Raw genomic sequence first — 14,164 nt, 5'->3', positions numbered from 1 at the left:
AAAAAAACTTTCATATGCATTCTGGTTTGATAAACATTTTTACATTCATACTCTGCTCTTGATTTCTGGTGCAAAAAGATGAACAGCCAGAGGGACACTGGATACATGGGGGAAGGGCTGTGTTGGAGGAAGGTCAAAGGTCACTGAGGAGAGCCCAGGATCAAAGGACTGGAGAGGGGCACCACAGCAGGACAGCAGGTATGAAGCCCTGTGGGGAGACACAGAAGGGAGTCAGTGTGGGGGAGCACTCCGGGTCAAGCAGAGGCCACAGAGAAGGAGAGAACAGACAGACCTCACACCCAGTTCCCTTCTAGGATTTCTGTGGCTGCACAGGCCGCACCTGGATTCTGGGGCCCTTCCGTCTACAAGAAGGGTTCAGAGCTGGACTTTGCTGTCACCTCCATGTATCTGCACTCCTGACTGGTTTAGGCAAATGTGATGCGTTTCAGAGGCCCTGATACATGGGACCCTGTGGGGTGGGCCCATTGTGACTGAGGCCTTCAGGGCAGCTTGTGGTCTGGGCTGTGTTGATGTGGTCAAACCCAGCCTATGATGACTGACTTTAATTTAGACTGAGAGCCACAAACCCCTGTGTACTTGGGCTCATGGCCATTGTCTCAGGGTTGCCACGGGCCTGGCTCTGGAGGGCAAGGACACCAGGCAGTGTCCCTCCCATCAGCCCTCCTCTTCAGGACTCAGCCTGAGGTGCTGAGCCAGCTTCTTGTAGAATTTTATGTCTCTCACTAATAATCTTATCTCCCAGCAGACCGATGGCTTTTTGTATTCATTAGTTTATTATATTTACATAATGATTAGCATCATGGACGTTTTTCTGAGGAATGGGGTATAGGAAGAAATCACTCAAGTTGACATTTCAATGACGCAGACAAACAAACAGCAGAGGAACAGCAGGTGGGGTGGGGATGAGTGGGGAGTCAGGAAGGGGGTCTGCAGAGGGAGGTCCCTGGGAAGTTTGAGGGCCTGGCTGTCCTTCCCAGGAGAGCAGAGCCAACCAGCAGCCATCTGCCCCTCCATTAGCTCCTGGTCCCAGAGTCCCTGAATTCAGGCCCACTTCACCTCATGGTGGCAGCAGTGTGGGACGCCTCATCCTACACTAATCCCCCCAGAGTCCCTGGAACCTGGCAGCAGGTGCCTCTAAACTTGCCATTGCTGTGAGTCAGAAGACAGATGTGTGCCCAGGATCCCCTGAGGCAAAGCTGGTTTGGTTCCCGGCTGACGCTGGAGCCCATAGGGGAGAGGAGAGACCCTAACCTGAGGGGCTCAGCAGGAGAGGAGCCCAGGTCCTCGAGGGAGGCAGAGGAGCATTGGGGGATGGGGTGAGATCCTGGGGGTGAAGGGCTGTGCAACTTTAGATTTCCCACTTTTGGAAAGAGGTGAGGAACGGAGCAGGTGGTTGAAGACCACAGGAGCAGGACAGTCTGTCCCTGTGTGAGTGCCAGGGAGAAGCCTAGAGCACTGCCTACCAGCCCCTTCCTTAGTGAGTCACTGTCCCTGCCTCTGCACGGGACATGGGCTCCCGTGCTGTCCAGGAGCTTGGGGAGGGGCTCCTTTGTCTAGTTGACAGGAACAGGGTCCTTCCTTATTCTTCCAAATAGGTGGTGATTGCTCCACGGGTGTCCACAGTCCCGAGGGTAATGTGGGCGCCAGGAGGCTCCAAATGCCGGGCCTTGCTCTGGGACAAGGAATCCACTGGAATCCATTCTACAGTTCCAGTCATCCATAAGGCTCAGAGCCTCCTCATCTGAGGAAAGAGGGTGGCAGGAAGGGAGGCTGCCTGAGAGCCCGGCTTGAACCTGTGTGAGGTCTTCACTCTGGCACAGCCATGTTTAGATGCCCTATAGGACAGAAGCTAGCACATGAGGACAGGCATATGACATACACCGTACATACTCTTCCTCTCCCCAGATCCCAACAGAGCCTAAGTATTGAGCACAAGGGTTGCTGAGTCAACTTTCAGGGCATCCTGGATCAGAAGCCACAGGTCTGTCTCCAAAGCAAGCTCCCAGGAGTCCTGGGTGAAGTCTGAAGATCACAGACCACATGCTGACTATGCTGGATCGCTTTAGTGTCAACTTGATACACCTGGGTTGAGGGAGCCTCAACTGGGGAATTACCTCCATTGGACTGGCCTGTGGCCATGTCCATGGAGCACCTGCTTGATTGCCGAGTGATGTGGGAGGGCCCAGCCCACTGTGGGTGGTGCCATCCCTGGGCAGGTGGGCCTGTGTTACATAAGAAAGCAGGCTGAGCAGGGGCCAGGGGAACAAGCCAGTAAGCAGCGTTCCTCCATGGCCTGTGCTCCAGCTCCTGTCTCCAGGTTCCTGCCCTGAGTTCCTACCTTGGGCTCCCCAATGAGCTGTGACCCAGGACATGTAAGCTAAATAAACCCTTTCCTCCCCAAGTTGGTAGTGGTCAGAGTATTTTGTCACAGCAATAGAGAACAACTAGGACACTGACGTCTGTCCTGGGGTCAAAGTGAGGGATTGGGGACAGAGGGTCCCTGTGAGCCTGGCCCAAGTCAGGGCTTGGATTGTCAGCCCCAGCCAGTTGGGGTTCTTTGTGACCCTTTTCCTGGAGCTAGTGCTGACACCCGAGTACCTGTGGGAGCAGGACTTGGGGGTCTCAGGGTAGTGGCAGGTAGGCACCAGAGGGAGGTTCCGACTCGTCACGCAGATCTGGCACGGAGGCTCGTATCTGCTGGAACTTCTGCATATGGTGATGCTTGTGCCAGGCATGTGTGATTCCCAGGATCAAGATGATGATGATGATGGTGACTATGACAACGATGGTGATGGTCTCCTTCCTCCCTGAAGATGGGGAGCTCTCTAGTTTTTCAGCAGTAGGAAGTGAGTCTGGAGCAGAGGAGTGAGAATCTGACTACATCATTCATTCACTCCAGCCTCACTCACTTCTTCACCCTTATACCCCACCCACCCCTCCACCTTCCACATCATGGGAGCCTGAAGGGGTGGGAGAGGGCTGGAGAGGGGCCTGTGGGTGTAACTCCAGGAACAGGGACCATGTGACCCGAGGACGGTGGGGCCTGAAGCAACCATACCTTGGGAACTGGAGGACATGGACCGTCTTTGGCCTATGGCCTCTTCCTGGTCTTGGGACTCTGCCAGAAACAAGTCATCAGGTTGGGGGACAGCAGCCCTAATATACCTCCAGCCAGGGTAGCAGCAATTGTGATATCAATGGATGTCACTCCCAATTTCCTAGGGGCTCAGGTGACTGGGTCAGTTGAACTGGTGTGAAGGGTCGGAAGGCATGGAGCCCAGAGAGACTTTGTGGAGGGGTAAAGGGGTAGGAGGGCAGTAGGTTCAGACACAGGGGCCTTGTCTGTGTAGGTAAGCAGGCGGAATCCAGAGCCCAGCTGTGAGTGGCACCTTCCTGCTCTCTTCTGCCCTGCCCGCCTCCTTACTCCCCAAACCTAAGCTTACCAGAAATATTCAAGAAAATGTTCATGATTTCTGCCTGGCATCCATGCAGCCTCCACTGGTACTGTCCTGTGTGGATATCCTGGACATTGTTGATCACCAGCTGGGCCTGGCCTCCATGAATCTGAAGCTGCCACCCATCCTCAGAGGCGTTTCCTGGAGGCGTCTCATTGAAGATAGTCCTCACCCTCTCTCCATGGGAAGCCAGGCTGATGGTGATGTCACTGAAGTTGTTGGAGATGTTGCATGACATCACTGCATGACTACCCCTGAATACAGACACCACGCTCTCAGTGCAGATGGGGTCATCCCATCCTGTGTAGAGAGGACAGTCACAGATGTATGCAGGGCAGGACCTGGAAACAGGCCTGGCTGCTCTACCCTGGCCACAGGATGAGGCAGTTATCAAGGCCTCCGCTGTATGCTTCTTTTGTGTGAGCTGCAGGGAGGTCCCGAGAGATGTGGGGCTGGGTGTGCTGTAGCTCAGGTAAGCTGTGTAGAGGGGAGGGGCTCTTCAGGGTGAGAGGAAGGCATGGCTGGAGGAAGCACCAGCACTCCAAAATATCCATGTCCTTGGATGGGAACTTGGGTGCATTCCTGTTGGAAATCTGACCCCCAGTCCCTTCTTTCCCCGAGGCCATCTGAGCACTGGCTCTATGGAAGGCTTGTGAACTGCCCTTCCCTTTGTATAAAAACAAAGATAGTCCAAATATACACCCTGGCTTACAAAAGAGGGAGCAGCCCAAGACTGCACACAGGGCCCCTCTCCCGGACACAGGACACGGCACACATCACGTACCGGGTGTGTGATGCTGTGAGGTGACAAGGGATATCTCTGTGGTCTCTGCCCCGGTCCCTGAGACACACTCCTAAGACCCCTGCACACGGAGTGCTGGGAGGAGCTGCTGTTCTACCATTTGGTCCTTGATCCCAGTTCCTGACAGAGCGCCTCAGACCTGTGTGGTTTCCTGGGTGGCAGGAGCATCTTTTGCTCCAAGGAGGATTCTCAGTGCCTCCTAAGAAGTGCCAGGACAGGGTCTGTTGCTGGGGTGTGGTTAGAAGGTTGGAGCCTTCAGACCCCTGACCTCCTGGGTGGGGTTAGGGACGGTGGTTTGTTTGTCACCAATGGCCCATCTAGTTATGCTTCCAAAGCAAAGCCTCCTCAAAGCTCAAGAGGATTGGGCAAGGGCCCTGGGGTGCTAAACAGGTGGAGGTGCCTGAGATGGCATGCCTGGGAGGGCATGGAAGCCCCTTCCTCCTCATACACCTGGCTCTGCACAGCATCTGTACCCTGTATGATGTCCTCCATGATGACCCACAGTATGTGGCTCTGAGTTCTCAGGCTGACTTGGCGATGACTTGAACCGGGCCCACAGGAACCCCGTTTACCACTGGTTAGAGGGATGGGTGACAATCTAATTCCTGTTGCTGACGATGGAACTTAGCCATCTTGGGGACTGGGTGCACAGTTGTGGGACCTGATTGTGCCTCAGGTGCATTGTGTCAGACTGAATTCAGCTAGCTAGCTCTCCAGGTGGCATCTGCAGGCCTGACTGGTGTACAGGTGGCGTCCACCCACCTCATGTCAGAACCATTGTTGAGTATGAGTTTTCTATTGTGGCTAATGGGCTATCAGCAGGACAGTCAAGGCCTTGAGAGAGCAGACTCCAAAGCCAATGTTTCCTCTCTCCCTCTCAGTGACCACCTGAGCCCACTGTTAGGGCACAGGAGGAAAGGGCTCTTTCAATGCCCTGGGAGACCCCCAAATGTAGTAATGCCCATTGCCTTTGATGAGGTTAGTGTGCCTAGATTAGCTGTACTGTGGGCTCAGGGCTGTGAACTCGTGAAGCTTCAGTCCCCACCCCCAGATTCAGGTTATCTGCTTTAGGGTAGACCTGACACTGGTCTTTTTTTTTTTTTTGAGACAGCATCTCCCTATAGCCCCAGCTGGCCTGGAACTTCTTATGTAGACTAGGCTTGCCTGGATCTCACAGAGATCCTCCTGCCTCTGCCTCCCAAGTGCTGGGATTAAAGGCGTGCACCACCATGCCCAGCACTTTTTAAAAAAAAAATTTGCATGCATGTGTTTAGATGCACTTGAGTGTCTAAATATGTGTACAAGTGTATATATGGAAGCCAGAAGGCAAACTTGGTTGTCTTTCCTCCAGAGGACATCTACCTTGTTTATTTGTTTTTAAGACGGTCTCTCACTGCCCTAAGGTCATCAAGTAGACTAGAGTGTCTGGCCAGCAAGCCCCAGGGATCCTCCTTTCTCTGCCCCCTCCTCCAGTCCTGGGATTATTTCCCACGTTTTTTTTTTTTTTTTTCCTCATGGGTTCTGGGGATTGAACTCAGGTCCTCATGGCTGTAAGCACTTTTTTCTTTAATTTTATATGTATGACTGTTTTGCCTGTATATATGTAAGTGCACCCTGTAGTGCATAGCCCACAGACACCAGAAGCGGGTGTCAGAGCCCCTGGAACTGGAGTTAGTTAGAACTGGTTGTTAGCTGCTGTGTGGGTTCTGGGAATCGAACCCAGGTCTTCTGGGAAAATAGTAAGTGTTCTTAACTGCTGAGCCATCTTTCCAGCCCTGCAATGCAAGTGCTTTACCTACTGAGCCATCTCCCCAGCCCCTGGCACTGGTCTTCAAAGCCTCTCAGGTGACTTTACTGCCCTCCCCTAGGAGGGACGTGTTGGGCCCCATTCACTGCACCCAGTTCTGGCTTGTCTGCGCTTCTGCTGCTCTAAGGGCCCAAGTGATGCCAAGGCTGCTGGACAAGGCCTGATGTGTCCACAGCAGGGACAATAGACCTTCAGTCCTATGTAGCCTCTGTACCCCAGCTTAGGTATCCCACCAATGCTCTGAAGTGATCCCTCCCAGGCACTTCTGGTACCCCATTGTCAGCCATAGGGGTCAGCTTTCTGTACCCTAGGGGTTCCATTCTCTTCCCTACCTTCAGGGTTGGGACTGCAAAGTCAAGGTCCAAGTCAGGGCTCAGCTTTTTTCTGTCCTTCCCACTCTGTCTGCCCCCTGAGCCCTCTCCCCAAGAAGTAAAACCCAGACTTACTTTCCTGACAAGAACTCAGGGAGGCATCCAGGAGCAGGAAGACCCCAAGCAGGCTGTAAATAGAGCTAGTAGATGCCAATGGGCAGGTCACCATGGCTTGTTCATGGGATGGGCCTCAGAAGACACTTGTTCTGGTCAGCAGCTTTGGGGACACTTCCTAGAGGAAGAAAAATTCAGGAGTCAGAGGCCCCTGAAGCTTCTGCAGGGGCCAGTGTGAATAGCACCAGCCTGGCCCAGGTGTGCACCCTGGGGTTCCCGACTCCTTCTGACCAGTCCTGCCCACATGAATGAGCCTCTGCCAAGCCCTGAGCCACCAATGCCCCACCACACTTCTGTCCCTGAACTTGGTGAGGTATGTGGTGTTGGCTGTGGTAATGGGGCAAGCATGTGACGCTGGAAGCAAGCCTCACCGAGCCAGCTGCATTGCCTGCTTCATCCTCAGAGCTTTACCCCCAACTAGGCAAACTGCCTGGATTGCACTTCCTATGGGGATGGCATCACAGGGAACAGTTTTGTCGCTGTTGATCTGACCTGTCCACTGTCTCCCTGTTGTACACTTGTGGTGGTTTGAATGTAAATGTCCCCCATAGGCTCCAAGTATTTAGACATTTTGTCCTCAGATGATGGCCCTGTTTTGGGAGGTTTTAGAAGGTGTGGCTATGCTGGAGGAAGCACGTCACTGGAGATGGGCTTAGAGAGTTCTTAAGCCTTGCCAGGTCTCCAGTCCTCTCTTGCTTCCTGTGCCTGCAGGATGATGTGAGACCTTGGCTTCTGCTGCTCCTGCTCCAGCCACCTCTAGCCACCTCCAGCCACCATGCCTCCCTGCCATGACGGACTGTAATTCCCCTGGAACCGCAAGCTCTACTCTTCCTTCTATAAATTGCTTGGGTCAGTGTCTCTATCACAGCAACAGAAAAGTGACTGATACAACACTGCATGGTGCCTGTGGTCTCAGAGCCACCTTGTCCTCATCCTCGGTGCGTGTCAGCCTCAAGTTCATCCTTCATTCACTGGCTGTCATCCTCACATTCAGCATGATGACCCATGCCAGCCAAGGTTAGACATCAGCCAAATCTGCACATGCCTTCAGCCAGGCATCCTGTCCAGTGTCCTCCCTACCCAAACCCCAAGCGCTGCCCACTTGTCCTGTTTGCGTATTATTTTTGTACTAGTTTGTAAAGCACAGGGGCCAAGGTTAGACATCGGCCAAATCTGCACATGCCTTCAGCCAGGCATCCTGTCCAGTGTCCTCCCTACCCAAACCCCAAGCGCTGCCCACTTGTCCTGTTTGCGTATTATTTTTGTACTAGTTTGTAAAGCACAGGGGATATTTATTTTTCTTTTGTTACCATATGTCAGGGTTCAAGCTGTTTTTGTTGGTGGGCAAAACCACCTGTACCTTAGGGTCAACCCGACTGACCCCGTCTTGTGGTGGAGGCAGCTCCGGATCCCTGTCCCTGTCCCTCACAGCCTCCGTGTGGTAGGACCCGGCACCGAGCCCCTTCCCACACATCCTGGTGTTGCTTCTTCTCCTGACTTGCCCTGGACAGCTTTGCTCTCAGGGATGTCACCCAGCAGCTCCTCAGGGAGGCTTGGTCAGGGACCCCATGGGAGGCCTAGCCCTGATTCTAGGGCTGAAGGTTGGCTGCTCAAAGGTCCCGTTCCTCACCTGGAACCGCGTGACATGGAAAGTTAGCAGCCTCAGCCAAAGGATATTTACATCATGCTTGCTGATATACCAGCTGAACTAAGAACATGGAGGGAAAGTGAAAAGCAAGAGCCTGTCTCCCTGGAGGCGGCGGGCTAGGTCCAGCAGTCCTAGGAGGCCGGCACTTGTCAGCCTCGGACACTGACTCTCTGGGGGACATAGGATGCTCTCAGCTGGTACCAACAGTGCTCGGGGCTGGAGTCTTCCTGCTGGCTCTGGGAGAGCCTCTGAGAGAGGGTCCAGCATGCTGCAGACCCCAAAATTCTGATTGTCCCACAGTCATCAACTCGGTTTCAGCCAAAGTCCCTGCAGCCTCACCTCAGACTGTCAGTCACAGTGGAAGGCACCTTGGCCCAAAGGGCACCCCACAATCACCTGGGGAACTGGAGCCGACACCTCCATAGTGGCCTTCTCAGGAGGCTGGAGGCTGGGTTGGCTGAGTGCTACCCAGAGTCCAGGTTTCTCCCCTTGCCCAAGGCTAGATGTGTCCTCCAACCTCAGACCTGGATCATCCACTACTTCATGCTCTCCCTGTGGTCCTCACAGTGGAAGTCCCAGAAGGTTCTGAAATCCAGTTAGGAGGACACCTGGCTTACACTGTCTCTTACCAGTTGCCTCTGCTTGGGGTGGCCTGGGGCCTTTGTCATGATCCCAGTGGTGCTGGTTGAGCACCAGACTCAGGTAACTGAAAATCAGTGTGGTGACAGACGAGCCTCGGGGGAGGGGGGGCTTGAGGTGGCCTTTGGACTGTACTGTGGACTGCACTCCATGTGGACTGAGGTCAGCCACGTGAGGGAGGGGTGATTATAGAGCTGCCCCTCAGGGCATTTCCCAGTTCCCACCTAAAGGTGAAGGAAAGCACTGACTCCGAGTGATCCTCTGACCTACACACATTGCTGTACATGCACGCATGCAGTAATGAATACTTTTAAAAAGAAGGTCTTAATAAACTCCAACTCTGGGCCTTGGGAGATGGCTGAGTGGGTAAAGGTACTTGCTGCCAAGCCTGAGGACATGAATTCCATCTCTAAGAACCGTGTGGTAGAGGGAGAAAACTGCTGTCTTCATGTCGTCCTCTGACCTCCCTCTGCACGCGATAGCACCCCTACCCCCAATGAAAGGAAGAGAGAGAGAAAAAGAGAGACAAAAAGAAAGAGAAACTCCTTCTCTCCTTCATCCTGAAATTCCCTTGGTGACGAAGTCAAGGATCTGGCTTTCCCTGAGTGGAGGTCTCTGAAAAGAACTCCTCAGGTGGCTGGGGACTGCCCGCAGTTGACATCGACAACCCCATTCTCAGTCCACCCCAACCGGGCCCAGGGGCAGCTCTGAAGGGCATCAGACGTAGGAACACTGTGGCTCCCACTTTCCTCCAAAGTCCTAACTGCTCCAAGCTGCTCCCGGCCACCTAGATTGGGTCCTGGGAACCTCTCTAGTCCCTCCAGCTGTAGCAGGAACTAGAAAATGCTTCTGCTAAAAGCACCGACTCCGTGCCTGTGCCCCAGGGTAACGGGAAGCAGGATAAAATCCAGCATCTGCCCCCTTTCCATCTGTCTCCTTCACACTGGGTGTGACACCCTTTCAAGTCCGCAGCTGGGTGTGACAATCACTGAAGTGGTGTCTATGACCGCTGACCCCTGATCTCCATCGCCGCCCCGACCCCAAGGCTGAGGCATAAAGAGGAAGATGGCTCAGGCATCGGCCAGCTTTCAGTGTCCTGTTCCAGACCCCAAAAGGTACCCACAGTCTCCAGTCACTGTCAGGAGCCTGCAGTCACCTTGGGTTCCAAAACAGCAGAGCCTCGCACACAGCAGGAGCAGTCACCTCAGGGGAACCCCACTGTCCCTCAAGCAGCAAGGATTTCTTGGGGGAAACCTTGCAGAACCAGAACTTGAGGTACTGACCAACCAGATGCCTCTGAGGCGGCCAGATCGGCTTAATTTTGCAGACCGTCCCCTGCTGCAGTTCTTCCTCCATTTGAGCCTGATGCTCTTGTCAGTATCTGGAGGGCTGCTGGGCTTTGTTGGCGCTCTCCTCAAAGAGCCATGCTAGTTAGGCTCCCTTCAGGGGTGAGCAGCAGACCCCACATGCTGGAACCCCCAAGTCATACCTCTGTTCCAGGACTCGGGTTACACAGCCGACATGGGGAGTCTGTCTTCCTGACCCTCTGCCACCTCTCTCCCAGCGCCTCCTCGCCAGCCCTATATCTGACACTGTGACCCACGTCCAGTGGATATGAGTGCTGGACAAGAAAGGAGTCAGGAGCAGACAGGGCCCCGGCCTGCAGCCCACCTCACGGGGCACATGCCCTCTGCTCAGCGTAGGACTGGGAGACATGAGTGACAGACTTCTGGACCAGGAAGAAAACCATAGCGGAGCCTCTCAACCCTCCAATCAGAATTTGTTAAGAGAGGAGCAAAACAGAAAGATCAGGGATCCACATGGTCCCTGACAAAACCTGACAGATTCCAAGTCTTCTTAGTGACAAGCCTCAGAAGTTCGCAAAGCCATCAACGCTCACAGCACACAGCATGTCAGAGGACAAGGAGCAGCGGGTGCTTGCTCCACCGCCCCTTCCCGCCCAGAGCACACCAAAGAACCCAGATGCCGCAGGCCCGCGTCCCTCCCAGAGGGAAGCAGCTGGAGACACAGGACCTACTCTGCCCCTGTATCCAGGGCCCCTAGCCAGCCCCTCAGCTCTGCCTTTACTCTGGATAAAACCCAGGGGTGAGAGGCAGCCAGTGAGGCGAGAGCTGCAGCCAGGGACGTCATGCCTGAGGGTCTCATCCTGGCACGTGTCTGCCCTCTGAACCGCGTTCCAGACCCCAAAAGGTACCCACAGTCTCCAGTCACTGTCAGGAGCCTGCGGTCACCTCGGGTTCCAAAACAGCAGAGCCTCGCACACGGCAGGAGCAGTCACCTCAGGGGAAGCCACCCACTCCTGTACCAGGACTGTACTAGCCTAGGAAGGAAACAAGCTCTGGTAAACCAGGCAATTTTCAGGAATTACCCTGAGTTCCCACAACAAGTGAGTGCCTTGGTGATTCATTCGTTAGTGCGATTTATTTAGAAGCCCTGTTTATTAGCCGTGCACCTCAGGAACACAGAAGAGCCAGGCTTTTGCTCGGAGAGCCCTGGCTGAGGCTGGTGCTTGCTTCAGGGGCTGCTCTTTGGGGAGCCGATGGGTTTGCTTCCCCAAATGGGACAGGGTCAGCAGAACCCTCTGGGCATGAGCACAGGGAAGGGCAGGCACCTTAGGGTTGAGCTGAGGAAGGCAGGCGGCTAGTCTCCCACATTGGACACAGAGGCCACGGGTCTAGCCTCGTACACATAGGTCCTCAACACCCTAAAATATATGAAGAGAGAGTCAAATGACGGGGACCCCATGATTTCTGTGCTCCCCTTGCCCTGGAGGCCACACCATAAGTCGCCACTGCCTGCTCTTCCAACCTCTGGCTGTGTCTCTCCGGCAGGGCCAACAGGCAGGATTTTGGCTGCCAGGCCACAAGTCGGAGTTGTAAGCTGGTGGGCAAGGATGTTTCAAGGGACAGCTGAAGGCTCCCAGGATCTCACCCCCACCTACCAGGGTGCCCTTCTGGCTTGAATGAAAGTTTGTTTCCTGTAAAGCATTTATACATTGTGAAAGTGAAACCAATTTATTTGTTTTGAGACTACAAGATCAAAACAAGAAAATTCCAAGTCTTCCCCTTGCTCCAGTGCCCACAGGTAATGTGAGATTCTGTGTGCATAAGCATGTCCCTACTCAGTCTCCTCTGGTGTGTGTGTGTGCAGTCTTGGTATGTCTCACAGGGTAGCGTGTCCCGCCTGACTCCTCTAGAAGCTACCCTCTGCATATTCCCTGGTCAAAGTCTCCCCTTGCCAGGGACTGTGACATCTTATGTCTTGTCCCTGGGCTTTTCAGAGTTATACTCCAAGGTCACTTACAATTTCTTCAGCAGGATCTGAGATTTCATAAGTACTGGGTGTTTATTTCCCGTTGTCCCGTAGGTTCTTAATTAGTTTGTGGCAGATGCTGTGTGCAGAGAGATCAGACAGTAAGGCATGTCCTTCCTCCAGGAAGCAGTCTATTCATGTTAGTACCTACCTCCATGAAAGAGTTCTCAAAAACAGAGCCTTAGACTAAGAAACACGCAGACTTTAATATCCTCTGTTGGTCCCCCTTTACAGTTCAGTTTGTCTCCCACATATGGTAACACGCATCCCAGGTGCTCTGTGCTACAAGGTACTGTGTATGTGCACCTGGGGACAGATGCTGCATTTCTTCGTCTTTGTTCTTGGGGGACGGTCACTACTACCAGTTAATCAATGTGTGTATGTATGCATGTGTCTGTGTAGGCATGTGTGCCTCTGCATGTCTATGGAGGCCAGGGAGGGCACCCGGTGTCTTCCACCATCACTCCGCCTTACTCCTTCGAGGCGTGGTCTCTCTTTGAACCTGGAGCTCACATAAAAATACTGCTAGGCCGGAAGTCGGGAGCCCACCTAGCCCCTGGTCTCTGCCTCCATTGCACAGAACCTGTCTGCCTTGTTACACGGGTGCTGGGATCTGAACTCAGGTCCTCATGCTTGAGTAGCAAGTGCTTTACTCACTGAGCCATCTCTCCAGACCCCCATGGTTTCATTCTAATGTGTGGCTTTGCTCTGTGGGTTCCTTTGTTTTGATGTGGGGTGTGTGTGTGTGTGTGTGTGTGCGTGTGCATGTGTGTGTGTATGTGTGTGTGTATACAACCTCAAATGTCCTTCCTTAGGCAGCATCCACATTTTAAAAACTTACTATTTTTATTTTATGTGTATGACTGATTTGCCTACATGTACATAGTGCACTACATGCTCACAATGCTCAAGCAGAAAGAAAGGAGCCTGGACCCATGTAAGAGGCCAGAGCAGGTGCTGAGGGTCAAAGTCTGTGCATCCCACAGATATCCCAATTTTGGAGAGTGGTGACTAAGGCCACAGAGGAGCAGCCAATCCATTCCTGTGACCAAGAGACGCGCCAACTGTTATCTTGTGTTCCAGCTCCCAGGGTTCTTCCCCAGTGACTCACTGCCCCCTGCATACAGGAAGAAGGGTTCCACCGCTGTCCATCCAAGCACTTGGGCAACGTCTCCTGTGCCTGGCAAGCATGAACAAAAGCCCTCTTTGCCCTACCAAGCAGGTGGTAGTGATTCCATGGTGTTTGGGGTACAGAAGGTCATAGGGGCTCTGAAGGGCTCCAAGGGCTGAGAATATCACTGGACAGGGAGGGAAAGAGGGTGGGAGGAAGGGAGGGTAGGAGGGAGGGAGGAGGGAGAGAAGGAGGGAGGAGGGAGAAAGGAAGACCCTCCGGCTTAGGCCTGTGCGCAGTGCAAACACTCAGGCACAGCCAAACGCAGACCACCCACCTGCTCACACACCGCACAGGTGAACACTCACAGCACCTACACTGGGCACACTCATCTCATTTGGACATTTGCCCATCCCCCACCCCAGCAGAGCCAGGGTATGAGCTTAGGGTGGGCTTACACCCAGGGCATCATGGGCCTGAAACCACCTTGGCTCAGAAATCACACAATCCCTCCTGTGCACAAGCTCCCAAGAGTCCTTAAAGACCATAGACACGAGCTTGCCCTCCGAGGTGTCCCAAGGTCAGAATGAGGGCCTGAGCCCAGATGATCTCTGCAGACCTGGTCCAAGTCAGGGTCTATGTGGTCGGCTATCCTGGACTAGGTTCTGGAGGTGGGGCTTGTGGAGGAGAGCTTGCTATCTGGGGCCTGTGCTGCCCTCACCATCTCCCCAAACTCCTGTTGTAGCAGGCCTGGGGGGGCACCTCAGGGCAGTGTCAGGTAGGGGCCCCAGGGACATCCCATCCACACCCCAATCCAGGCGCTGAGGGTTGTACCTGCTGGAGTCTCTGGGCCCGGTGGCAAC

At 53.9% G+C, this 14,164-nt stretch overlaps 1 protein-coding gene across 2 annotated transcripts; it reads right to left on the bottom strand.

Annotated features, from left to right (window-relative positions):
- Nucleotides 1–10,441, bottom strand: LOC103732137 (secreted and transmembrane protein 1A). Of its 2 annotated transcripts, XM_008830661.2 has the most exons (6): nucleotides 10,347–10,425; nucleotides 6,532–6,688; nucleotides 3,465–3,776; nucleotides 3,080–3,139; nucleotides 2,620–2,873; nucleotides 1–208 (listed from the first exon to the last, which is right to left on the bottom strand). In XM_008830661.2, the coding sequence occupies exons 2-5, from the start codon at nucleotides 6,623–6,625 to the stop codon at nucleotides 2,644–2,646; spliced, it is 696 nt and encodes a 231-aa protein (XP_008828883.1). In that variant the 5' UTR covers nucleotides 6,626–6,688; nucleotides 10,347–10,425; the 3' UTR covers nucleotides 1–208; nucleotides 2,620–2,643. The 2 variants fall into 2 exon arrangements, with proteins under 2 accessions (XP_008828883.1, XP_008828884.1); XM_008830662.3 differs by lacking the exon at nucleotides 3,080–3,139 and having other exon boundaries at nucleotides 10,347–10,441.
- Between the last annotated feature and the right edge of the window lie 3,723 nt (nucleotides 10,442–14,164).

This window comes from Nannospalax galili, unplaced genomic scaffold (genome assembly GCF_000622305.1).
Source record: "Nannospalax galili isolate Female #2095 unplaced genomic scaffold, S.galili_v1.0 scaffold4715, whole genome shotgun sequence".
NCBI lineage: Eukaryota > Metazoa > Chordata > Mammalia > Rodentia > Spalacidae > Nannospalax > Nannospalax galili.
Note: the sequence above shows the minus strand (reverse complement) of the source record. Positions and strands in the feature narration are given on the sequence as shown.